At 43.1% G+C, this 27,689-nt stretch overlaps 1 protein-coding gene and 1 long non-coding RNA gene across 7 annotated transcripts in view; both read right to left on the bottom strand.

Annotated features, from left to right (window-relative positions):
* Positions 1-18,979, bottom strand: part of EVA1C (eva-1 homolog C) — a 36,808-nt gene extending 17,829 nt beyond the window's left edge. For 2 of the 6 annotated variants that reach the window (XM_015299781.4, XM_015299795.4), the window contains exons 1-3: positions 18,440-18,562; positions 4,065-4,279; positions 889-1,012 (exon numbers count right to left, since the gene is read on the bottom strand). In XM_015299781.4, coding sequence (XP_015155267.3) covers positions 889-1,012; positions 4,065-4,154 — 214 coding nt within the window. In that variant the 5' untranslated portion in view covers positions 4,155-4,279; positions 18,440-18,562. Of the gene's footprint in view, positions 1-888; positions 1,013-4,064; positions 4,280-18,439 lie in introns of all 6 variants that reach the window. The other 4 variants (XM_416704.8, XM_015299796.4, XM_025145015.3 and 1 more) reach the window with 3 other exon arrangements.
* A 1,046-nt stretch (positions 18,980-20,025) lies between these two features.
* On the bottom strand, positions 20,026-27,676 carry LOC121106690. Its single transcript, XR_005839485.2, has 3 exons — positions 27,582-27,676; positions 24,719-24,925; positions 20,026-22,477 (listed from the first exon to the last, which is right to left on the bottom strand). It is a non-coding gene; the product is annotated as an uncharacterized LOC121106690 (long non-coding RNA).
* Positions 27,677-27,689: the final 13 nt, after the last annotated feature.

Genomic DNA, 27,689 nt, shown 5'->3' with positions numbered 1-27,689 from the left:
TATTCCTATTCCACCAATGAAGCCTATCCTGAAGCTGTGATTAAAGAAAATCTCTTTCATGCTTTCTCCTTTAGCTGCGGGATGGTATCCCGTGTTGGCTGGTGAACCTACCCATAAATCATTCCTCAAGTATTTTCTTTGGGATCCACTTCAGCCACACTGGAAATGAGCTGACAGAAAAAGCTGAGACCCTGGGCAACCAGGGCTTGTTCTCAGTACATAATAGCAACAAGAAAAACAATCGAAAACAAGAAGAGAAGAAAAAGAGGAAAACAAAACAATAAATTAAAGCTCATTACGATTAACTTTTCTGATGCTTTTCTCATGTTCGCAAAGATGGTTCTCTTTGGGGCAGGATTTGCCCCTTTTCCATGCCAATGTCAGTTACCTATTTAGGATACAGGTAACTCTATAATTCAGCCACGTACATATATCCTCTAGTCATTAGTCTATAAATGGTAGGTAACAACAGAGGATCTTTGAAAACTTTTGTCCTACTTCTTAAGCATTTTTGCATACTTCTTCTTATGATATCTTCTTCATCATTTGGATCCAAACATCTGTTTTTGCTGTTCAGCTCTGTTCTTCTAAGAAGACATTATCACTGTCATCGCTTTAGAAATAATTTCCAAAACATTTTTCCTTTAGAGTCTGACGTCTGACATCTGATTCTGACAAACTACACTGGTCACTAAATTGGCAGCAAGCACAGTGAAGTTGTAAGCACAGCAGAGAGCCAAGGCAGGGTAGAAAAAAAGCAACTTGTTATTAATCTAAGAGTCTCAAAACCCAACAGTGGATTTATGTAAAGCTTTGTGCAGTGGCATTCTAACCAGAACAAAAAAATAAAACAGACAAAAGCACATTTTTCTCTTGTGGGTTACTTACTAGGTTTGCATTTAAAGGACACAAGGAGGAATTTAGTGGTCCCTGGACATAGATCAGGTCCAAAAACCCGACTATTGACAAGAAGTTGGCAGGATCTCAGGTTTTGGCATTCATCCAGTACTTTCTAGAACAACAGGCAAAAGGGATAGTCTTGAAAACAAGGTATGAAGCTATACAGCAATGACAACATTTAGTTGCACTTTGTTCTATACAGGAGACAAACTACTCCTTCACAGCTTTCTGGCCATAAACATGTAATACATCTGTATGCCTGGATTTAGGCCACATCTGCTATGGCCTTTGAGCCACGGCCAAGTTTATGGTAACACATTCATAGCAGCAATATCGGTGGCAATTGAGGATGCTATCAATTCACTGTTGCTAGTTACTCTTCTCTCTGACCCCAGCCAGTCAGCAAGACCCTGCTGCATGCCACCACAGCCTAGTGATGCTTGGGATTATGCACAGAGCCAAGAACATGTGTGAGTAAGTCTATCCTTAACTTGTTTTCTTTTCTTTTCTTTTTTTCCTTCTTCTTCTTCTTCTTCTTTTTTTAATGTCATTTTAAGGTCAAATCTACATTAGATCTTTTGGCATAGCAATAAACCATGGTTCTTACTGCACTGTTTCATTGAGAGTGGCAACTGAAGGAGGACAGCAGGAAGGTCACCACTGTTACACACAGAGTCATTGGACCTTCTCTAGGCTCACTTAAAGGACCATGTATTCCTAATACTTTCAGTAATGTTCCCACTTATCAGTACTTTCAGACCCATGGCAATGATGGTGAAAGAAAACATGAAGATGCTGTCCAAGATGACTCTGAGACCAGCTTTAACTCAGTCACACCTCAGAGCCCAGATCAGAGAAAGCTTCCTATATACTATTTCCCATAGTAGGGGGGTGGAACTAGATAACGTTTAAGGTTCCTTCCAACTCAAGCCATTCTATGATTCTGATTGCTGTCCCCCTGATTCTTGACATATGAAAGCACAAGGCACTGTCTTTGTGTCATTTGGCTCTAAATAGGAGTAACTGAAATATATAATTCTCGGGTAGTTTGGGGTACTTTCATAAAATCTATAGGTTTTTTTTTTGCCCTGTTCCTCATTAGAAGGGCTATGAGTCAAACCAAGAGGCCAAATCACTAATTCACCTCTGAGATTAGCACAGGCTGCATTCTTGCTTCCAAGCTCAGAGAATTGGCAGTGGTTGAGCCTCTCCTGCCATCCCTGGAAGCCATCCTTCCCAAACAGAAATGATACACATTGGCAGCATACTGCAGTGATCCTGTTCTTGTCTCTTTGTTTCCCTGGGTAGAAGACGACAATTTGCATCCAATACTTCTCCAGCATTAAGTGCAAACTGAAGAGTTTAAAAGGGAAGGAAAAGCCCAGCAGATTTAATTTTATCACTCAACTATTCTTGCAAGTTACACAAACAGCTTCTCCTTAATTAGGACTGTTCTGGAGCAGGACAGTGAAATAGAGTTATGACTTCAGTAAATGAAGATGGCTGTCCCTTACTGAGTCATCTTCTTGCACCCGAGCTGAATCATCTCCTGTGCATCTGTTTGTATTTGCTTAAGGAAAAGAGCAGTCACATTTTCTATCAAGCTGCTGCACAATAACATACAACTAGGAAAGCAAACAATGATGACCATAACAAGACAGCCTGGGGTTATTAACATCTCAGGACAGATTAAATTTTGCAGCAATCCTTTTAATAGGAGGTCACCATATAAAATGCCTGTTACACATCCTCAGGGCTGCAGGGTAGCATCACGCCTGTTTATGCAGACTGCAGACGTAGCTCCAAAGGGAAAGGGAGGAGGGATGAGATCACTTGTGCTTTTTTCTCTAAGAAATCAGTTTACAGGATTTTTGTCTTCTCCTTGACAGAACCGGAACTCCCTGAGATGCAGAGCATTTATATGTCTCACATTTGTGGCCCTGTCAAAGTGATTTCATGTCTTTGATCAGTGACAGTGCCCAAACAATGATGACAGTTTACGCAACAGCTGTCCCACGCTGTGTTTATTATATGCAAGGGAAAAAAAAAAAACCTGCAAAAGGAGACCTCACAAAGATATTCAACATCACAAACCCAAAATAATCATTGGTGTCGCCTCACGGTCATCAGTAAAATGACATCAAGGATGCATCTGGCCTACTGTTTTTAGTGGAGAGCTGTACTTTCACATGGCCCGCAGGTCAAGGCTGGAATGTCTTTAGCAGTTGCAGTACAGCATGGGCAAGCCACACTTATAGACTATGGGCCTAATGTTTCTGGAGAGAAGATGTTACAGCCAAATAGCTCCGTAAAACTCTTCAGTTCACCAGTGGTAGAAACAGATGTTCCCTGTTGTCAAAGAGTGATGCACTGGCTACAAGCACAATCACTGCAAGCTTCATCAAAGCTTCTGTAAAGCACTTACAACAGCTTCACTGACAGAACATGTTCAGATTCCACCGACTACACATTTTGCCAATGATTTAATGAATTAGGTTTAACACTGCTATTTCCACTATGGTGGAACAAGCCTTTAACAGCGGTGTAAGCCAGGCCTTCTAAGCTCTTTTAGAAGTCTCCATGGCAGAAAGCAATAGTTTGTAACACGTAAGTCATTTTAAATTATATTTAAGTGGGCTTGGGATATTCTTTGATATTCTTGACACAAATTATGTGATTTTTGAAATGTAAATAGCCATGGAAGTGCTTAGAACCTGCTGTTTAGCTGCCACAGAGCCTCTCAGTGACAACAGCGTAGAACAAGCTGAACTCCTACCAAGATGCCATCTAATTCAGTGGATTTGTAACCCAACTGTGTTAAAAATTTGCATCCTCTGCTGGGGATAAGGAAAGCCCATGAGATAGATTAAGGCTGGTCTACTGAGCCACGACAGATAGTTGATTAGAAGGGAATTGACTATTTTAGGGAACATTGTGGATGTGGTTTTAAAAGTAAGGCTTATCAAAATGGAAGGAAATCTACACAGCTTTCACAGTGCTATGGTAATATCTTGCTGGCCAGATGAATCCTTTCAGGTGCAATACTTTTTGTGACAAACTGACAAAAACACAGTGACATTTCATTCAACACGGTGAACGCTTGCAGTTTTCATGCAGCATAGCTCACTGCATGGAAGTCTACAGGCATGCTGTGCATGACGAACCTTTACAAGATGCGATACCTGCAAGGAGGTGGGTGCCACACAGTTTGTGGGTTCTGTCATTCTGGCTTCAGGCTGTTGTGTGCCACACATTTGGTAGTCTTGGCCGTAAAATGCTGTCTGAATACTTATTGTTGAATGCCGAGGACAGTGCAGACTCAAACGTTCCCCATCGCAGGCATAAGCAGTATGATTTTGAAGAAGTTTGGTTAGGTAACCTAGAAAATATTCAGCTGTGTTACAACTAGTACAGGAAATGACAAGCTTGTTAGATAATACGAAAACCACAATCAGCCTCTGGAAAAGGGCACTGTAGTCAAGGTTAAACATATGGCCCGCTGCCACAGCACACTGCTTGGGTCAGTCCTTACATGCCAGTAACACCCAGGTCTGGAGAACAGCAAGTCACTGTAGCACTGTCTCAGGGCTGCATCAGTACCCCAGCAGTGGCACAGCAATTGGAGATGTCACTTCACAGAGAACAAAATGGGCTCAGGCCCTCCTTGGTCATGGCTGTTATATCTTGGCTTAAGCCAGCACTCTGCACCTTGAGGCTTCCAAGCAATTGTGTTATGCACAAGTGACAAGGGAGGTGACTGCCTGTGGGCCACACAGCCAGGTGCTAGGACAACTGAGAGGAAAGGTGGTTCATAAATTCTGGATATGGAAGCTGCTGGACAGAAACCCAGAAGCACTATATGCAGAATGTTGTATTTACTAGAGAGTATCAGTGTTACCAGGAGAGGAAGAGGTAGGGTCTGCATGCAGCTGTACCATCTGTTTGCATCTTCTAATAAGTAATCCCATGAGCAACTAATGAAACAGCTAATGAAAGCTGTTCTTCTGATTCATATTTCATCGTGTGGGCTTTGTAAGCCAAGATTTCTCTTATCACCACAAGTATTTATAAAATTCATGTCCTGGTGCCCTTCTCTCTGTTCTTGGGCAGAAAACCTCCATGGAAACATGCAGGCTGCTACCTTTGACCATTACAAATAAGCCACTGTGATGTGAAACTACCAGGGTAACTCACTTCAAAGACTTTCCTCACCTATACTTATGAAGTTTTGATAAGTACGCATATAGAAATATACATAATGAACTGCCGCACTTGACTGAAGGCTGTCTTTACACAGAGAATATCTGTGGGTGAAAGGAAGGAAGAGGTGAGGGACAAGAGAGAGAAAGGACGCAAAATACCAGTCCCCACATGAAGCATTATCTTCCCCACTCCTCATCAATAAACACAAGGAAATTAGACCCAATCCCCAACTTCTCAATATACGGCACATATAACACCAAGTTCAATCACATTTAGGGCAAAAAAAAACCCAACCACCCCAAACAATCCAATAAAACAAAACAACAAACAAAATCCCCCGAACTCAATCTATTAAGTAATGAGAAAGTACGAAGAGCTTCTGATTTCTTTGTTATGAAAAAGGTCTGCAGGAATTTTAAGATTGTGACCATGATCACATAAACATCTTTTTCATTTTCACAGTCGTGTTTTTCCCAGCTTTGTCTCTTCTCCAAACATGTGGTTGGTCTAATTAAAGGCAAAACAAATATCATCTCCTCAGAAATCCTGCTTATCCCACTGTGATGATAACAATATTATTACTATTAAGTACAATGGAGAAAAACCATGTATATTTTCTTTTTGTGTGCGTGTGTGGCTGAATCAGAAAGAGAACCACTATTATTTTGAATGATTAAAAAAAATAAAATGAATTTTCTGGAAGAAAAGAAATAAGAGTTTGTTCATGTTATTTAATTTTCATATTTGCTGCCTTTTTAAGCCTTCAAAATAATAATAATAATAATAAAAAGATGCTCTAAAACAGAAATCCAAGTATTCCACGTAAACGATGACATGATGAGAAAAAGACATTCCAGTCCTCTGGTGTTTTTACCACCTGCTGCAGCCGGATGAAATTTCAGCTGCCCTATCAGTTGTTAAGTTTAAAGAATGAAGCCTGCTGCACTACTGCCTTTGCCATGCCCCCTCTATAGCCCTAGAGAGGATAGGAGACACTGGATGCATTTGCCACCGCAGCAAAGAAGTAGGTGAGCTCTGCACTTCGCTGGTCTCAGAGTGCCGGCACCGCCATCAGGATGGAGAACGTTCCATGACCTGTATTTGCAGCCCATATCTCAAGGAGACCAGCCCTGTGGCTTCTCACAGGTTAAAAAAAAAAAAGAAGAAGAAGAAAAAAAAAAAGAAAGAAAGAAAGAAAGCAGAATCCATCCCCTACATTTTCCTGTGTAATTGAGATCACAATTAGCTGAGCTCTCCTGCCAGAACCACTCCTGTGTCAGCCTGCTCCTGAGAGGTGCTGAGTACCGCCACGAAAATGGGCCCAATGCCCGGCTGGCTGCACCCAAAGCTACTTCGCTACGGTCTGATACCGCAAAGGGGCCTCCTGTGGCATTTGCTGCCGCCGAGGGCCTTTCGCGTCGCCTTCGTAGCATAAAGGGCCACAGTGTAAAAGAGTATTCAGCCCAACGTGAGCAGTGGGCACTCAACACCTTGAAAGATTTCTCCTGATATTTGTAATCATTTCGATTCTTCGGGTTTTAAGTTACGGGGAACCAAAAGTACCGTACACAAAACAGCCCAGTATTCCCTAAAGAATATCAGCTATGTTGTGATTTGGATGAGTTCCCTGGCATCTTAACTGCTACTTTGATCTTGCAAATTCCTAATCCAGTATCTAAGCACCTTTCTCCAACAACTGAAACTACTCAATTCTTTAAAAAAAGAAATGCCTTCTTAAAAAGCCGTGCTCTCATTCTGAATAAGCAATATGGCTCGCTTGTAAAATTAGTGTTAGTTGGACTGGTGAAAATAAGACATCGTGATCTCTGGCCTTCCAGGTGGGATTTAAAGTGACACTCACACAAGGAAGGATACTATTTGCACACAATAAAGGACAAATATAGCAGTGGAAATTGGCTGCTAACCTCTGATAAGAGAAGTGGTGACGTAGTACTATCTGAACCACTTGTCTCACATGGCTGACCACGTAAATCTCATTTTACTTTTTTTTTTTTATTACTATACACACAAACTACGTAGGCACAGGTCAAGAGGTTAGCCCTTTTTCAAGAGTGGTGTAGACTGGGCAGCCCACACTGGGCAGGGCTTTGACCCCAGTCACAGTGTCCTCTTGTTTCTTCCCTGCTAGTCTCAAGTCCCAGGGCTCTGCCTGTGCCCACCTGCAAGACTGGACTGGACAAGGCACAGTGCTCTCTTGGAGGCTGCTGCCTACGCAGAAGGCAGCAGTTCCCAGTCTCCGGACAGCGTGGCCTCAAAGCCATCCCGCTGCACATCTTCAGGCTGTATATTAGGAAAAAAATATTTTCAGCAAGAGCAGTGAGGCAGTGGCACAGGCTACCCAGTCACCAGCCCTGGAGGTGTTCAAGAGCCGTGTGGATGTGGCAGTGAGGGACGTGGGCAACGGGGCATGGTGGGGGTGGGCTGATGGTTGGACTGGGTGATTGCAGAGGTCTTTTCCAACCTTAATGATTGTATGATTCATCTTCTCCAGACCATGAGTATCGCTATATTGTTTACCAGAAACTGGACAGAAATGCGCCGCCCTCAAGGCAACACATTTAGCTGAATGACAATGTAAGGTTAGGCAAAAAATATGTTCTTATCTCTACAATTAATAGCAGCTCTGATTATCAGGAGAGAGGGCATTGTAACAGTTGAATGGGTCTGTCACTCTTCCTGAAGCATGCTTCCTTTTCTGCATTTCTCTCTGCTGGCGCAATTAAATCAGGTCATCCAAAATAGGCAGCAGGGTTGTGTCACCATACAAACCAGACTGCAGGGCTGTGTCACTTTCAGGCACCGGCCCAACACATTGTCTGGGCTGCAGGCACTTGGGGGCACGATTTGTTGCTCAGAATCCCCCAGTTTGTGTTTAATTAGTCAAAGTCCGTTATTTGTAGATTCTGAGAAAACCTTTTTGTTTGTTGGGTTGGTTGGTTGGTTTTGTTCTCATTTCATCTTTTTCTTCCCCCCCCCCCGGCCCAAAATAATAAACATGACTTCTTTAAAACAATATGATACTTTTGAGAAAATGTCAATTGTTGTGAGATTTGGCTAAATCAGAGAAACTTGGCAATACTACAGTGTCCTAATAGCATCTGTATGCCCCTGTGTGAAAGCCCCACTAGTCGCTTTCCCATTTATCCAAGGCACATTCATGAGCATTGTATGGAGTGCTCTGCATGCAAAATCATCTCAAAGACATTACAGACTGCCTCAGAAGTTAGGCCTGAATCATACATCCCATTGATTTGAAGGCCAGAAGGTACCATCCCACCCAACTGTCTGCATAACCCAGACTGCTCATTCATTGCAACTTCTTACAAAATACCAAGGCAAAGCCCAAGCGTAATCCTTTCTTCCAGAATTAGCCAAATTAGTCACAGCATCAACTGTGTTGACAAAGAACCCCAACTAAAAAAAAAACATAGCACCAGAAAAACACACAAAACACTGAGACCAAGCAGCTAAACAAAAATTTAAGCCGTATGGATCACTTCTGGTTGCAAAGGAGGACAGCAACGACAATGACAGACTAAAATAACTGGCCTGAGAGAGTTAACATCGTGAATAGACACCTCTCTGTGTAAAGCAGAGCTCTTAAAGTATTGTGGCTTTATACTCAATGCTTGCTCCTGGTACTATTGCTTTGGATAATAACAATAACGGTAGTAATTGCCATGAACGTGAAGGAAAGAAAATCTACAAATAAACTTTTTTTTTTTTTTTAATTTTCCCTGCACTTCAGGCAATTGAAAAATCGGGAACTTATGTCTCATTTAAAAGCAAAATAGAACTACCAAAAAGCCTGGAAATGGGCAGCTGGAAGGGGTTTTCCACCATCAATGTGTGGCAAAAGACAGTGCAGGATGCTCAGATACGCTGTATTCATTCCTGATGGTGGGGGTGACTGGCACAGCGCCTTAATGCCCCTTTTCAGCTGTCAGCATCAGGCTATAGAAATGTGTATATTCTGCCTGGCAAGCATCTCACCACATGAAACATCAAGGAGAACAGCATTCTGAGCTGTGAGCCTATTGCCTAGCACATATTAAATGCAATCTCGGTGTTGACTGACGTAATGTCTTTTTTGGCAAGACAGCAGCTCTGTAATATTTTTACAGCCTGAAACTGAGTAGCACGCAGCCTACAAGGATTCTCAGAACCAGAATGTACAGATGAAGGAATATTGGTTACTGTGGGTAGTCCTATCTAGCTTAATTAGCACAGCGATTTACTAGCACGTTGTAAAGATACACAACTCCATTTTAGATCAAAATAGATCAAAATAGCACTCACATTGTTGTGGGAGTCCCGGAAGGCTAATCATTTCAGTACATCTAAATAGTCTCCCGCAGCTTTCTGAAGAATTGTGCCAGCAGGCATTAAAAATACACAAGCAAGATCGATGAGTTTCAAGGAAGAGATTTCATGCAGTGATAACAGAATCACTGATAAACTCTACTACAAACACCGTCAGAGGCATCAATCTGACATTTATTGGTATTTATGAACTAGCTGCAGTACTTGTCCAGCAGTATTTTCTCCATCGCTTTGTGAAGGAAATATTGAAGAAAAACAAACCCCCATGTTTCCTCTCCCTCCCCTCTGCCACATTCTCTGTTGGTCTTCAGAGTTGATGCTGCTCAGAGCTACTTGCCCTACCACTGTACTCCTTTTCATCCACCAAATGCCTCGTAAGCATACTGCCTATCTTTCTGGAAAGATGTGGTCTTACAGTCTTTCATCAGTGATAAATATCCGTGGGCAGAAGCACTGATCTACTTACCATTCTCAAATGAGCATAACAGTTTAATTCAGCAGATGCACATAAAAATCTATACTTGCTCAGTGTAATGCCTTCTTGTATAGTCACTAACTTGACTCAATTTCCCTCACCTGCTTGTTCTTTCAGTGAAGATTTTTCACTAGTCCTCTCATAATCTGTACACCCTGCCAGTGGCTGCTGTCCTAACAGCTTCATTCTTTTGCTTGCACCGTGGCTGCTGGCATGAAGAGCTGGTTTGCAATGCTAGGAAAACATTTGATCCATAATTTTATATTTGATCTTGGTGAAGCCTTTTGGATGGAGGGGTAGATGCTCACTTAGAATAACTGGGGGTAAATCTCATGCCTGCGATGAGCTGGTAACCATTAAAAAAAAATTCCATTTTGAAATGTCAAGTCTATTTTCAGAGATTCCAAAGTTGTTATGTTTCTTAGAATCAGATCCTGAGAGTTTTCAGCTTAGCCACTGTTAAAAGAGAGAAAATATACGCGACTGTGCTCTGTCCCTCCACCATTCCCTTCCTCAGCACTTGCTGAGCTCAATGGCCAGTTTCAAGCACGGGGTGGGATAGAGGGATCAAAGAAATAAAGCTGTTACAAGTTTCATGAAAACTAAAACTGCCCTAAGTCGACAGGGCAAAATAACAGCTCTCACTTTCAATTCAATCCCTTACTCATGCTAAAAGTAAACTGGCTGCTGAAGACATAGCACACACATACTGGAGAGCTAATCAGCCTGCTGCTAATGGGGCAACCTGTTTTCATTGGACTTCATGACAGATGGAGGATTAAGCCTTCAAGTAAGAAAACACTTCAGTTAAAAATGAGAACGCTTTTGGGAAAGTATGGCAATCAAAGCAGGTATTAGTGATGAAGAATTCAGGTTTTCCGTGAACTGCTTTAGCAACCTGTGTACTTTCTGAAGGAAATCATTTTGTGTGATTTTTCCCTCATTATCAGAACCTATGGACATAATCATCTTATTGATCATAACTCCCTCCTGTCCGCTAAATCTGAGGATCAAATTAAGCCACGGTTTAGTTCCACTTGAGCCAGAGAAAGGACTCAGGTAATAAGAAGATAATTCATCCTTAGAACTCATTCAAACCCAAATATGTGAACAAGGTTTGTTCAGTGAGTAAATGCACACACACACAAAACAAACCATGAGCTTTTTTTTTTAGAAAACAAACAAACAAACAAACAACAACAAAGTATCACAAGGGAAGAATAGACCACCTGTACCTTTTTGGTTATGCCAAATGGGATTGCTTCTACAGGTACCACATACATAAACTCATTGTACCCAGGCCACTCAACACAGGCTTGCAGCTATGTGTAAGAAATGTTTGCAGAGTGGGGAAACCCATGAATCTTGCACTGTCAGGCCAGAAGTCTACTCTCTCTATCATGTCCTCCCACAGCTATCCTGTTTCATTCAGACTAATGGTTTCATGTTCCCTTGCGTTGTCATTTCGGAGTGATGCTTGTTTTCATTCTATGCCAATGGCTCTCTAAGGAAATTAGAAATCCCTACACACTTCTTTTTGCACAGTTTCTCTTTTCCTTCCCTTCTTTCTCTCCTTCCCTCTCTCTCTCCCAGTGTACATACACACCCCAATGGCTCTACAGCAAATCGTTAGGAGGAGAAGCATACAACACTTGGTAGACATGAGTAAAAGCATCCAGCAGTTCCTTAGTAAGCAGTGTATGTGCTACAAAAGCCTCATGATTTGGGGATGTTAAACTCCGTGCTACATTCTGTTATACTTCTCCCAGCTATTCCACGAAGCCAAAGAGACAAATATTTGTCCTGTGACTTACGATGCTGACAGGAGATAAACTATTTGTAAGAAAGGCTGCGAAGTTCCCTTCTGCCCTTACCAAAACAAACATCTTCTGACAGGAGATAGAGTAGCTTCCTCTGGTGCTATTAACAAGTAACAAGAGAAAAAGGCTCAGCAGGAGGCAATTTCATCTTGGAGACAGAATGAATGAATCAGTATGCCCCAGAGACAGCAAAGGTATGATCTTCCCAAAGACTGCAAGTAGGAGGACCCCAGAGTCTAGAGGAAATATTTACTTGAAAACTTGGATTTATGAGCTTAAATCTCCATGTAAACTTGAGAAGGGGTGAGTGGGTGGGAGCTCTATTCATTACCAGCCCCTCAGAAATTAAAATATGGGTTTCATTTTGCAAAGAGAGCCTTGAGGCAAACATTGAATTTAATGTACTCGCAATTATATTTGACACTCAAAAAATCAGATCACAAGGAATAAGATAAATTAAAGGTCAGGGAATTTCCTTATTGAATCACTAAATCCATCCTCTGACAGCTCTTATCTGCAGCGTTAGGAAAGCTTATAGTTGAGAAGTCCAAGCCAGAAAAGCAAAGCCCCACAACCCTCTATTCTCATAGCTCGATGACTTTCTTTACAACATTTCTTCTTCCCCAGCTCAGTTTTATGCTGAAGAAATGAAAAGCCCAAAACTGTAAAATGACTCTGGAATAATGAATGCTTGTCTTCCCATTCAAGAATAAATACAATGAGGAAAAATAAACAGATATTTGGGGGTTGAGACTCCAAAGCCTAGTGAAATTGTTGGTAATCCTTCCAGTGACCTCCACAGACTTAGTCAAGTCTTACATTATGAGTGATGTTTTTAAATTAATTCTAAATTAAGACCCAAACAGTGCCGGTATTTAATTTGTTGCCAGCAACCACACAATAGACCTTTGAAACAAACTCTTAAAATGCATAGAAATTCAGATGAGATGACTCACCAATGCTGAACAAATAGGGCACAACCACACCTTCTGCTCTTCAGCTCTCTTTAGGACGCTGTTTTCTCCATGTTTGGTTACATACCAAAATATTTTCATTTTAATTGTAGATTACAGTTGGAAGTTGACAGACTTCTGATAACTGGTGACTGGTCAGACAGTGCCTTCTCTGTCTGGAGACACTTCCATCAGAATAAGAGTATTTACTTGGAATAGGTCTGTAATCATTTTCCCTAATAAAGCTGAGACTGTCTGGAAGTTCTGTCTAATTGGGAAGGGTATCCGTATTAGACAGAATGGGAAGGCAGGAGGAGCTAACCCCTGCTATTTATTTTGAATAAAAATAATATGATGTGTTAGGTACCAACCTAACTGCATAGAGATGAATGAAGAGAGTTCCTGCCCCAAAGCTGCGTAATCTGAAAGAGACTCAAAGACGTTGATCTCCATACAGAGGCGCTTAGGAAGTCAGGTTTCTTATAGCTTTGTATATCATATCTGAATTATCCAATGTCTGTTGGGAGTGGTGGTGGGGATGTGGAGACCATCAAACTAAGCTTTAACTCACTCACAGAGAACTGCTGGAGCAACATCCTCCCTCAGGGAAGCTAGTAGAGCCTAGCTGCTTAAGCTACCAAAATAAGTAGGAATTTAATAGGGCCAAAGCCTCAACAACGTTTATTAAAATCAGTGGGTTTAACAACAACAAATGTACTAGGCAAAATCCACGTATAAAATTGGATTTCTCAAGTTACATTCCCTCAGGAAAGCAACTAGAACTGCAGATCAGCCTGAAGCAAAATCTTGGTTCTCACTTCTGACGCACACCTCTGTTTCACAGAACAATTTCCAAATCCAAACTCACTCTACTGTAAGAAACTTTAAACCAGACTTTGAGGTTTAACTCCCATATTACTGAAACGAAACATGTTTCTAAAATGAAATGTTCCTCTTTAAACAAAGCAACCAAAACTTGCATTTGACATTTACAAGCCAGTATCGAGAAGATGCATCACTGACATCACTCCTTTTAGCACCTCATTAAGTATGTTGGTGGAAGGACAAGCTTCACTTGCCACAGTGAATCAACAAAACTGACTCCAGAAAATTTATACAGGATTTTATCTGACGAATGCAAAGCCAACAAAAAACCCTCTCTGCATCATTGTGGTTGGTCTTGATTGATCCTGCCACATTATTACAAATAAAGCATTTGCTTGAAGTATTTGTTTGCTTTCCTTTTGCCTGGGGGAATCTGGGAATCAGTAAATGCCACAGAACTTAATGGAAACTTTTAATGCGGACAAGCCACAAGATGAGATTATGTTTCTTGGGTGAACTGGTTTGCTTTTTCATTAGATCCATTTGTTCTCTATTATTAGGCCAGAAGATCAAGTCCATGAAGTTAAAGTAATGCCTAGTTCTGTCTGAACTTTCTGGAAGACAAAAGAAAAGTTGACATCAGCGCACAAAGGTTAAAAGGTTCTACCTACAAACCAGGCCACTTTCTCTGTTCACATCCACAGAGTCTTTCTTCAGCCCAGTTATGCAATCACACTGTTACTTCATTTCTGATCTTCGGTTACAGACACATTTCTTGAAAGCTGCCCAGAAAACCTGGCTGGGACTAAGGTAAAGAAAGGACAATTGAGTGATGAATTGAGCAAAGGAAGCCAGTTCAAGCAGAAGGCCTAAGCTCAATGCAGTTCGTAGAAGAGGGAGAGGAGAAAGAAAGGAAGTAAAATACTCATTCCCCTCTTTCATATTTTCTTGTGGGTGTTCCTAAGCGCTGCTGGTGAGGAGTTTGTTCTTAGAAGAGTTCATTTTTGCCACAGAGCAGGAAAAGGTGGGAGAAGAATCAGCGCTAGGGCAGGGAGCCAAGAGAAGGGCCCAGCGCTTTTTCCATAGCTAACCTAGAGGGCAGGGGTTGAGACAAGGAAGCAGTGACTCCTGCTGTTCAGAAGGTACATGCTTCTCAACAATTGCCACCATCCCTGCTGCACCAGCCTAGGGATGTCTACCACAATATCGGTGGTAGCAGGCAGTTGGGCTTTCCATATAACCAGGATGAGATGTATATTAAATGCAGTGTGCAAGTTTGCCAGTCTTGCCAGCTCTTTATTTAGCCTGTTTTGAGAATCAGTCCAGGAGCACAGAGGAGCGGTGAGGAAATGGCTGTCATGTAGCCATCATTTGTTGAAAAAAGTGTCCCTTTTCACTGCTGACAGTCTCCTGGGAGCCCAGACCACTTGGGCTTTTAGCTCCCTGAGACGGGAGAATTAGCAAAATTCACAGCAGTCTTCAGTCTCCTGGACTGAAGTCCAGTCTGAAATGTGAAAGTTGCACATGAGCACCGAGAAAAACAACGTGAGGACAGAGCTTTGCCAAGCAAGAATGAAACTGTGGGCATGATTTAAAATTTTGGTGAAAAAAAGATTTTAGATGTCTTTTGAAAAGCGGACGTAAGAGGAAGAAAATTCTCTACCTCAAACCAATATGCACAAAGCTTAAGGAAAAAAACTGTGGATTCTCTCTCTTCCCCCTCCCCCCCTCCCCCAATCTTAAGCTTTCATTTTCAAACTTTGGCATACATGGTTGGATTTCACTTTAAGAAAGGAATCATTCCAGGAGACTGCAGACTTGAGGACAAACCTCTAATTTCAATAACCAATACAACCAATAAATACGTTCTTTGTTGCTGCCAAACTGCTAGAGAAGAATAGGCTACGTAGATCTTTAAGTATCCTGCTTATCAACATGACTTTACCTCAGATATCTCCTGTTACTAAGGAGCAACTAATTTTGCTTACTGAGTCCTCCACACACAGTTGATTTAGAAATGCTGCCAGATTCTTGTTTCAGAATATTCTCCTGTCCAGACAATACCAATTCACATACCGATTCATAAAACATTCGTGCACAGAGAAAAAAATGTCTCCAAGCAAACAAAACAAAACACTTCCATAGTTAAAAGCTAGACTGAAAAATACAAGAGCAAGAATCTGCAGCTACTTATCCTAGGAGAGCAAGTGCAGTAACAAGATCACGATGACAACTGACTTGCAATAGCCAAATGAAGAGGTTCTACTCACAGCCGGCACTGCGACCCTGTCTCTTATGAAAAGGGAGGGACAAATACTGTGCAAGTTTCACTGCTTCTGCTCTGTGAAGTGATCCATAAAAAATGGCCACAGTTTACTAAATGGGGAAATAAATACAAGTCAAACATTAAAAACAAACAAACAACCACAAACTTTCACTATCCACATACATTCCTGTCTGCTCTTACCCTCCTGCTTTCCAAACCATCAGACAAATGCAAAGAGGGGTCACCTTTGCGTTGTTACAAGCAGCAGGTAGGTCTTGTGATTAAGAAATGGACTGGGGCAGGTTAGAAGTGCTAGCACAAAGTAATGCGTACAGAAAGAGAGCGACAAAGGTTACATGTCCAGCTGGTGCAATCTGACAGCAGGCTGGGGATTAGAAAAAGCTGTCAGAGACAGAGAATGAGGAGAAAGAGAGAGGGAAAGAGAAAAAGAAGAAAGAAACAGAGTTTGGGCTGCTGAGGTAGAGATCTGATGCTGGAAACACACAGAGCGGAAAAAGGCAATGACCCAAGAAAGTATGCACCTGATGATCTGAGTATGAAAGCCTGAAATCTGTGAAGAAGAGGAAAAGTTTAAGCAACTTTCCCTCCCGTTCTCAGTGCACTCCTCAATTTCCAATTGGAGATCAAACCGTGCAAAGTGCATTCACGGTCCTGAATTCAGTTCTTTCTGCTATGACATGATCTTCATGAGAAAGCGTGGAACCTACCACCTGGAAGCTTTACCCTCAGAAGGGGTAAAGGAGAGGGTTGGACCTGCCTGCTTCCAGATCGGTGAGAGTGCAGGATGCCTGCAAAGCAGGGATACCCAGCTCCCCTCCTGTCACCTCTGGGATCTAAGGCTAAGGAGCAGCCAGCATCTTGGCAGCTGCAGGGCGCTGGCCCTTTAAACAGAGCAGATTTGTTTCCGTGCACATCTAGCAGAGCTTGTGAAAATCAAGTCGCTGCTCCTACTGAGGGAGAGAGCAAATAAGGAAATCTAGCAGTTCGGGAAGCTCGGCCTGAAGCTTCTGTTACAGAGCTTGTTGGAACCGTGTAACAGGTATGAAGCAGGCTCAGGATGGCATTACAGGGTGTTGTCTTACATCTGACAGCTCCTGGCCTGCAGCACCTGTCATGCATTTCCCTACCTTTGAAGTAGCTAAAAACTTCCCGGTGTGTTCCGGATGCCCTTATTTTAAAGGGATCCAGTCACATTTCTGTATTTTCTGGATTGCATCTCTATCAAAAGTAAAACAAAAATGCATCTGGAATTGTTTCAGGCCTGGAAACGCCCCCAGTCTGGATTGGCAAGAACTTTGGAATCTAATCTTTTCTGCATTTTATTTATTTACTGAATTGTCCACACGACGTTTTTAATGCTGATTTCTGGGTCGAGTTGGGGAATTATCTTTGGTCTTTCTACTTATTTAGAATGGGCACAATGAAATACTGAATACAGCCGTACTTCTGAAATGTATCTTGGATAGCCTTATCTGAATAACTTCATTTTAAATGTGAATGGACTTTTGTAAGGGGAACTTTCCCAGATAAACTTGAGGGATATTTTATAACTCAGTGGCTATCTGGAAGGGAAAATCTGAACTTCTGTTTCCTTGGGAAGAACTACATGCAACTCCAAAGCTCACATCTAAAACCCAGTAGCCAAGCAAACAAACCAAACAACCAGCAAGCACCTAAGATACGGAAAAGCCTTTTATTTGTGAAGGAATCTAATAGGAGAAATAGTTAATCCTAGCACAGAGTTCTGTTTTGTTTCTCTCTTTTTTTTTTAAACATTTGGTGGTTGCTTCCTTAGAAACGTTCAGATGTAAGGAGTTTGACACAACAACAAAATCACTGCTCCTGCTGCTGAGAAAATGCATCTGGTTTCTGCAGAACCACCACTGGCCTTTTGAACCGCACTAATATGAGCTATATTAATCTGTGTAATGCCACATTTGTGTTATTAATCATATACTAACTTAGTTCCAGTGCAGTTGACTGGCTTTGGGAAGTTCTGCTTCGTTCATTAAGGGTAAGCTTTTGCCTTTTGCCTAAGGGGCAGTTCCTTAAGCTCGCAGCTGCCAGGAATAGGCTGTGCTTACTGCGAAACACAGAGAGGAAAGGGACTGTTCCTGTAAAAATAACTTCGTAACAGCAGCGAGATGTCCTGCAATACGAGGAGACCACAGGAGTCCCACACAGAACAGAGATTGTTTCCTCTCTCTGCCGGACCGAGGACACCCTCTCAGTTGGCACTGGCACTTTACGTGACGCGCAGATCGAGGACCCTACTCCCCTCAGGGCCACTCCCGCCGGCACCGCCAAGGGCTCTCTCCCAGAGAGAGCTGCTGTGCCCGCAGGGCGCGACTCCAAGCCCACGGGAGAAAGTGGGAACCTTTCCAGGGACTTCCACGCACTCGGAATCGGGTCTTGGACGATCCGCACGCGGCTTTCCCAGAGCGCGGTGCTGGAAACCGACGGCGGCCAACAGGAGAAGCCCTCCCGCCCGACCACTCGGGCTCCCCTTAACCCTCTCGTCCTTCATTCCCTCCTTCGCGGGACATCTGAATCATGCGCTGCGCTCCCCGGGGCGCACTCCCTCTCTCCCTCCCTCCCTCTCTCTCTCCACACGCTCCGTGCCGCCCCGTACCTGAGAAGTCCCGGAGCGCCGCCACCTCGGCGCAGCACGCGAGGATGGCGCAGGAGAGGAGAGGCAGCAGCCTCCCGCGCTCTACCTGCCGCCGGCGTGGGTGCTGCCCCGCGTCCCCTCCCCTCATGGTGCGGGAGAGGGCAGCGGGGGGGCGGAGCAGCCCTGCCCGGTGCCGAGGCCGCCGCGCGGCCGCCCCCCCGCCGCGAGAGGGGGTCCCGGCCGCGGGTCGCCGCCGCGGGGGAGGGAAGAGGCTCCTCGGCGGCACCGCGCCTGGCACTGCCCTCGGTGCGCATCGTGCGGGCCGGGCTGACTCAGTCCCGGTGCACCTCGCCCGCCCTCCCCCGGCTCTCTCCACCCCTCTCCGGGCAGTTCTCGGGCCCGGCGCCTCCCCCTTGGCTAAATGGCCGCGTTCCGAATTCGCACCCCGCGCTTACGGCTTCGCTTTCAACTTATTTTCCTCCCGTCATTTCTGCTTGGCAGTGGTCGGAGGGCCGCCTCAGGCTTGCGCACACACCCTGGCTCATGTGACAGCGTTATCCCGCTGTGTCCTCTATATTATCTCTACTTCCCTCCGTCCCCCCAACCCCCCCCTCTATTTTTTTCCCCTCAAGACAGATGCAAGGTGCTCCCCATGGCTCCCCACGGCACAACCTTCCTACATTCCCTCCCTCACACCGCCTTGGCCTGCACACCAGACCAGCTCCAGTCCCCCAGGGTTGCTGGCAGGTGTGGGGGAAACCCAGCTAGCAGGACAAAGCTTCCAGGATGAGGGATTTCAGTGAGCAAAGGGCTGCGCCAAGAAGCAAAAGAATCATAGAATCGCTCAGATTGGAAAAGACCTCAAAGATCATCAAGCCCAACCTCAACCTAACCATACTACTCTAACAACCCACCGCTAAATCATGTCCCTGAGCACCACATCCCTTTCTCCATTTCTTCCCTTTGTGTTGCTGCCTGGCAGTCCCTTATCCCTGCCTTTAGCTTTAAGAGCCATGTAGCACAGCACAGCTGAGTTTGAAGTGCATAGCATTGCTTAAGGCTTTCAATGCAAATTGAGAAAACATCTTGAAGTTGTTTTGAGAGGGTTCAGGTTGTTCCCTGAGATCTGTTTTGTAAGAGTGGAAAGTAAACTAGTGGGAAGTTAAAACAAATTCCCTTTACAAACTACCTGCTAAGCCACCTTTGGATGTGACTTGCAGCTCCTTTTAACACACGAGGGGCAAAAGGGGCAAGAGAGCCTAGAGGCAGCACTGGAAATGGGCATGAAAGCATCCTCTACTCTGGAGCTGTGCTTGGGTGTAAAGTGGGTAGGCAAGGATATATACATGCTGACAGCCTGGTATGCGTGTTTATGCTTTTCACAGAATCATCATATAATCTTTTGAGTTAGAAAGGATCTTTAAAAGTCATCTAGTCCAACTGCCCTGTAATGATCAGGGACACCTACAGCTAGATCAGGTTGCTCAGAGCACTGTCCAGCCTGACCTTGATTATCTACAGGGGCAGAGCATCCACCACCACTTTGGGCAACCTGTTCATTCATCTGCTTCCTCCAGAAATGACACAAGTGAGTAGGTAAGAAACGATTACACCAAACAGATTCTGTTAAAACCATTCCTCTCCTCCTGGTCCAACTGAAGCTGGATCACATCCAGATTTCAGTTTCCTAACTTTGGCATCTCTTTCTGGAAGTCATGCTGAACTTTGACCATGTTTACATCTGAATTCACTTTCTTTCTTCAGCCTCTCCCTCTTCACACACAGAATAACAACTGGATAACTTGCATAGTATGCTCATCCTTCCTTTGTCTTGGTCAGATAATAGCAAATCAGGTTTCAAATAAACCTGGCTGAGGTCAGGAACATCCCATCAAGTTTTACTAAACTCATATAAATGGGATAAAAGATGCTGAAAAACAGGAGAAAATGGAATAGTTTTAGAGAAGCTGCAGCTGCAAACAGATGGGAAGTCAGGACTAGCTCTGTCAGGGGTATGAAGATCTTTCTTTCAGCTGCTTCAGGTGAGGACTGTATTTGCTTCTGAGCTGAAGCACGTTCCCTGTGTCTTGTAACCATTATATTAGATACAAAACTATGGGACTCTCCTGTATACTTCCCTCTTTTTTTTTTTTTCCCCTTCATCTTTCTATGCGAAGTCATTTATTCAGACACTTCATGCACCTGCTGTCACAAGTCCGTTCCACTGAAGGCAGAAATGAATGCCAAGGAAGTGTTAAAAGTAGTGTGTATTGATATCCCTTAGTAAGATGAAGTACTTGGGAACCGTGCTCAGATTTTCTAAAAAAATGTCTAGGTGACTGAGGTGGACTGGTCCACCCTACCTATGGCTCTGCCACATCAACCATAATGACATATCTACTGTATCTTCAAGTATGTGAAGTCAGATGACCCTTGCCTTTAGAACCTCACAGTCAATAGAGAAATATAAACACCTCATATTCAGGCCACCTGCTGTGTCTGTAACAGCAGTATTTTATGTCCTCCTCTCTGAATTGCTCGGTAACCCATGAGGCATAGCTGTCCATGATGGTAACTCACTCTGCTGTGTATGACTTGGAGAGGGTTTGTGACAGGCAGAACCAGTGCAGAAGAATATATAAAACATCAAAAATCAGTGAGAAATACCATCCTGTACTCATGCTTGAAAGGCTTTGAGTCAGAAGATCCTGTGAGATTGTTTGCTTAATGAGAACTTCAGTCTTTCTCCTAATGAGAAAACACTGCCTTTTCTAGCCCTGTGGGGCTGTAAGTAAAAGACCATCCATGGTGCAGGAATGAGCCTGGTATGCTTTTGGCACTGCTCAGATATGACCCAAAGGCAAAGACAGTTTTCAAGTGGAATGACTGAACTGGGAGAGGTTCAAAACCTTGTAGGTAACCTCCCAGGAGGTGAGGCAGTGAGGGCTGAACAACAAAAGAGGCAGTTGGATGCTCCTGTATGTAGCTGCCTGCCAATTGGGGAAGTCTTCCTATAGAGGAGAGCGTCTTACGGATATTGCAGCCAACAGGAATTGAAGATATGTCTAAAGTAAAATGGCATTGGCAATTCTTTTCTTCTCTCTCTCTTTCTCTCTCTCTCTGGGAATACTTTGTTGTCCAATAGTCACCTCTAATGTGTATTTTTTATTGTTGTTGTTGTTGCAATCCCTGCTATTCCTTTCTGTGGGTAAGGCTTAAATAGTAAAGTTAGAGACAACACTGAAAAACACCAAGGTACAGAGGCAGAAATTATTATTTATCTTGATGTGCAGAATGTATTTCTATGCCATAACCATTAAAGCAGTTTCTACAAGCTGGCAAAGCTCAGCAGTTAGAAGACAACATAACTAATCCAGACATGTTCAGCATGTAGAAAATTACAGAATTTCTCAGCCTTGGCCTTTCCTTATGAGCAACTGGAGTGAGATCCACTTTTCACCAAAGACAAAATGAAAGCTTCTAAGTGAGAATCCAGACCAGATAGCATGCCTTCTTCGAAAAGTTTCTCTCTTTTGAACTCAGGGAGGAAAGAAGTCATGTCATAGTGTCAAAAATGCAGGAGCTGTGTTGTTGCATCGAAGTTTTGAAAGGGCAAAGCAAGAATTTGAATTCTTTTTTCTCTATATTAATCATTTTTCTCTGAACTTCAGCCAAACTGCCAATTTGAAAATCATGTCATGGCTTAGTGTACAGAAATTCAAATTACATTCATGCTGTCAGTTAGGAAATAAACTTACAGTGTGGAATTGTAGAAGAAAGCTGAGTTAGATGGCCTAAAATTTCCCATTAGGGAAAAAAAAAAAATCACAACTAAATATACAACACAGTAGCAAAACTGTAGCACTTGTTGGATTGGAACTACCTTCAACTTGTATGAAACACTTTCTCATATATATAACTATTTTCCTACCATACCTCCTTACCTCTTTTTCTTCCTCTTCACTCTCCAGTCAATTTAGGAACTAAAATATTTCATTTTTATTCTCTTCATCCAGAATAAAGTGTCCAAGAAAGCCACTAATGGTCTCTTCAGCATTTCTGGAAAAAAGAAAAAAAGCTAAGAACAAAACCCCAGGATTTTCCCACATTTTAAAATGCTTTATATGCTTGCATTCTGACACAGATGAAATCTACAAGACAGTTCAAACAAGTGGACTGTTACCCTCCCTCTGTTTCTATGGAAATGAATGTCCAACCTGTTAAAACAAAGCACATGCTTTACAGTAATCACTATATGGCGATTATTTAGAATAACATAGCACATTTTTCCTTATTCAACCCCTATTTCTATGGATACAAGAATGAAAATAGTGATATGGAAACCTCTCTTGTATATTTCAGCTGCAAGTGTGTTTTGGATGTTGTGAGTTCTCAAAGGGTGCCAAAGTTTTTAATTTTTAACATCTTCAAGCGTGCAGCAATTTGATCTTGAGAGGATTGATTCTGCGTGGAAACATTCCCATGGATATCAGTAGAGATGTGAAGGAACACAGAGTACAGTACTTCACCCAGCAGGCTTACAAGTAGAGGAATTATTTGATATTTTTTGCCTTTTTTTTTGAGTTATCTCAGACAGAGATAACAAGTTAAGAGTTTTGTGGTCATAAGACTTCCTGCAAAGTCAGCTCTTGACCTAACTAATCACAGCATCATAGAGATCCTGACCACTTCACAGAAAAAGCAATAAGGTGAAACACGTGAAGTTTATAAATATATGAGTTTATAATTCTATAAGTTTATACTTGTGTCTCATTTCATCTGAAGTCCATCTCAAATTTCTCACCACACGCAGCAGAAAGATCACGGCCCCTCATCCTCCTCCATGTTGCCACTCTTACTGGCATCTGTCTTGTACACAGATTAATTTTTCTAGCAGTACACCCAGTGTACTTGTACAGACATGAATTAAGAGGCATGCCCCTTCCCACTGAGTTTACTGCTGGAAACAACAAAAATAAGATCTAAGCAAGAGGAGGAATAAATGCACCAAGAAAAAAGGTCTTGGCTTTGTTGATCATGCCCCCTCAAAGCACAAAAATCATTCTTGGTAGGTTTCCAAAAAGGATCATAAAGGATGGACTAAAGGATGCCATATGCCTTCCCTCTCGGTTTGGGAAGGACATCAAGACAGAGTAGCTGGGTGGATCCTATTCTTGGAAAACAGCCTGTTTACTTGTGAAAGTGACTTATTATGGGATTATGAGACTGCCTTTCGGCTGGTGTTGTCACTGTTTCTCCTTTGATACGTATTTAGGCTAAGATTTGCCAAAATGACTAATGATTTTGTGTCCTTGAAATTCAAGACAGTGGCTTTTTACAGCCACAAAATCAATGGCAAAGCAATGAAGAATTGGTGGCTTTTCCAAAAGCTTTTGAAAATCTGTCCTCAAGGTCACTCAAGTAAGGCATGAAAAGGCATGCTAAACTGGGAACATTTCAGAAAATATGAGACCTTATCAGTATGTAATCAGTGAGGATTAACAGTTTTGAGGTCGAGACCTCACAGTAATTCAACCTGAGTGACCCAAAATTAGAAACAAATGCGGAAATTTGAAAATAGCATTGCAGAGTTCAGAATTGTTTGCTTTTCCTCTCAGTACTATAAGGGTCCGGTGGTAAATTCTGAACAGATTCTCCATGTTTATGGTTACAATAACTCAGGGTAATGATAGCTGAATATTGTTCCATGAGTGGAAGGTGGTAAAGATGTCAGTATTCATGGAAACTGCCCATTTTGTGCCTCTGGTTGTAGCTAGCCTGCAGTGCCAAAGGTCCCATTCTATATCTTGAACTAAATAAAGGATTTCTTCAGTTATGTATGAGTAGATACCCATAGCTGCTTTCAGCTATGGTAGCTCACCCCAGCCTGCTCACTGTCCTTCCCCCTCTTCTATCCTCCTAATTTCTTGTTCAATCTTTCCATCCGTCTTCAGCATCTGGGAAAACAGCTTGATTCCTGACTCATCCTGTGCCCTGGCTCAAAAGCCTGGTGCTAATGCATGTTCATGCTGCTGATGCTGCAGGCAAGTTGGGTCCTTTGATATCGATAGGGCTCTAGTGTAACGGTAGGGGAGATAAGCTGTCATTAGTCAGGTTTTAAAAAGCACTCCTTTAACTATGCAGAAAAGTGCTGCTGTGGTTGAAATAACTAAGAGACTGGACGAAGAGAGAACATTTTGTTTTTCAGCTTCAGGATCAAAAGACGTTTTACTAAATTGCTGTAACTGCTTATGCCAGAGAGGCATTGGCCCTGTGAGGCAGTTTCATGAGGGTTCTTACCTCAGATCAGCCTATCCATGCAGCTCCTGAATCCAAACCTGATTCTGGTGCGCCACCCAGAACACTTGTTTCTAAATTTCTGTAATTCAAGCTCTGCCATCTCTCTGTCTCCACATATGTGAGTTGGTACTGAGCTGATCAGTGGAAGGGTGGTAGGGAAGAAGTGGTGGCACTGGGCTGTGTTGGGGATATTCCCTTCATGCAGAACTGTTGAAGAAGAGGGCATGATGCTTAACAAACCTCTTCACAGCATTCATTCTCTCTCTTTCTGTGATCCTAAGCCACAGCTTTAACAGGCTGGAAAGTGGAAAGATCTGTTAAACAGCCATATCTTTCACTTCATGTTTGCAGGAACTCGAAATTTTAGATGAAAAAAAAAGAGTATTTTTAGTGAAATAGTTCTCTAAACCATGACAGAGCATCAAGAGCAGCAATTTTGTATACATAATATCTGCTGAAACTCAGTTCCTAAGAATGGTTTCTGAAATTAATTTGTGCATAAAATGAGTCCCATTTATTATTTTTTTTTAAATAAGAAACTGCTGCATTTCCTATATGCTCTAGGCCAGTGTTAGTGTGAAAGTTGGGGATGACAGCTTGTGTATAGTCGTTAAGTCCTCCACTGAGAGCAGTAACACTGTAGAGATACTGTACTTGGTAGGGGCTGTTCTTGGCTCTGCTAAATCAATGTTCTTAAAGGTAAAGTTTGTAAATGTAGTTCTGTTTAGACATGGGTCTATCAGCGGTCCTGTCTGTCCATAGGGACAGTCACTCATTTGCAGTGTACAGTTGCAGGCCAGGAGATCAGGATAAGCTCAGAAGAGGTTCACCAGGACATGGTTAAGAAATATGTTAAAAATAAAAAACTTAACCTTGAGGTGTGACATAGTACATATCACACAGAATCACAGAATCACAGAATGGCCTGGCTTGGAAGGGACCTCAGGGACCATGAATCTCCAACCCCCCTGCCAGGCAGGGCCACCAACCTCCCCATTTACTAGACCAGGTTGCCCAGGGCCCCATCCAACCTGGCCTTGAGCACCTCCAAGGACGGGGCATCCACAGCCTCTCTGGGCAGCCTGTTCCAGCACCTCACCACTCTCCTTGTAAAGAACTTCCCCCTAACATCCAACCTAAATCTTTCCTCTTTCAACTTAAAACCGTTCCTCCCCATCCTGTTGTTATCTACCCTTTCAAAGACTTTACTCCCTTCCTGTTTATAGGCTCCTTCAGGTACTGAAAGGCTGCAATGAGGTCACCCCGCAGTCTTCTCTTCTCCAAGCTGAACAAGCCCAGCTCCCTCAGCCTGTCTTCCTAGGGGAGGTGCTCCAGCCCTCTGATCATCTCCGTGGCCATCCTCTGGACCCTCTCCAACAGCTCTCTGTCTTTCTTGTACATTTTACAGTTTTTACAATTTTACTTTCTTGTATCACTGAGCTATGGCTGAAGGCTGGAGGTGGTGGATGGGTGAGCAGGACAGGAGAGTTTATGGCTGAAACCTGAAGATAGACCATGAAGCTAGTAGTAAGAACCTAACAAAATAAATTTTCTCTTCAGAATTGCATGAAGAAGGATCTTAAGCTAGGAGTAATGCTCAAATTTGAGAAGAAGAGGCAAGCTGAGCAGGACTGTAGAGCAGGTGCTTGTTAGACAAGGCACTGTTCAAGCCAGCAAACACTCCTTAAGTTTAATTATGGCTGAGGCAAGAGTGGGTCACTTGGCTCGATTCATTCTGTATCTGGAGTTCATTGATCTTGAGCAAGAGCTACGGTTCTCGTGAGGGATTGGGAATTATTTTTCAGATTAGCAAATGCCGAAGGGGCAATGTGTATCTTGGATATGATTACATGTTCATTTGGCAAGAATCACAAGAATATATTTCAATTTACTGAAAACTGAGCAGCTCAGAAATTAATACTTGAGTCATTTGCTGCTTCCATCTCCTAAAAATGCAGGCATAACAGGGCAGATGAATGCTGTCTGAGACTGATGTCTCTTTCACTGATCAGGCCTCCACGATTGGTGCTTGCCAAAAAGCAGGCTCTGGGGTGGAAAATTGTCATAACTGTGGCAGAGAAAAGAAGGGGTATGGGATCAAAGTACACTAGGGCAGCATCATGGAAGTAGTCTGGTTTGAAGTGAAACTAACAGTCTTCCTCGCCATCTTCATTAAATCCTGAGGCAGCTACCCAGGCCGTGAGGGGAGAGAATGATTTAATTTACATTGTGGCCTTCCAGTACTTGATGGGAGTGTATAAACAGGAGGGGGAACGGTTGTTTACAAGGGTGGATAGTGATAGGACAAGGGGGAATGGTTTTAAACTGAGACAGGGGAGGTTTAGGTTGGATATTAGGAGGAAGTTTTTCACCCAGAGGGTGGTGACGCAGTGGAACAGGTTGCCCAAGGAGGCTGTGGATGCCCCATCCCTGGAGGCATTCAAGGCCAGGCTGGATGTGGCTCTGGGCAGCCTGGTCTGCTGGTTGGCGACCCTGCACATAGCAGGGGGTTGAAACTCAATGATCACTGTGGTCCTTTCCAACCCAGGCCATTCTATGACTCTATGAAAACTGAAAATAAAATATTTTTTGCTGGTATTTTGCAGTAGTATTTCTTTACTGGATGTTCCTAGAAATATGGTATTATTACAGTAATCAGTCTCGTAAATCCAAAAAAACTGTGAGTTACTCGGAAGGCATTATCAACATCTTTCATGCGACACAGCTATCAGGACTCCTTTTAACAGCCCTTGTGACTAGTACCTAGCAATTCACATTTTCTTTTATGTTCTCCTTTTCCCCAGCTCCATGCATCATTTTATCCTCTCGCGCCGTCTAACTTCACCTTCTCTCTTCTATTTACCTCCACTACCCCCTCAGTACCGCTGTACCTCTCCCGCATTAACGGATTCAGCCGGCTCTCCTCAGCGCGGCGGAGGAGCCTCCCCGCTTCCTGCCAGGGCGCGGCGCC

The sequence above is a fragment of the Gallus gallus genome, chromosome 1 (genome assembly GCF_016699485.2).
Source record: "Gallus gallus isolate bGalGal1 chromosome 1, bGalGal1.mat.broiler.GRCg7b, whole genome shotgun sequence".
NCBI lineage: Eukaryota > Metazoa > Chordata > Aves > Galliformes > Phasianidae > Gallus > Gallus gallus.
The sequence above is the reverse complement of the archived record's forward strand: the minus strand, read 5'-3'. Positions and strand labels throughout refer to the sequence as shown.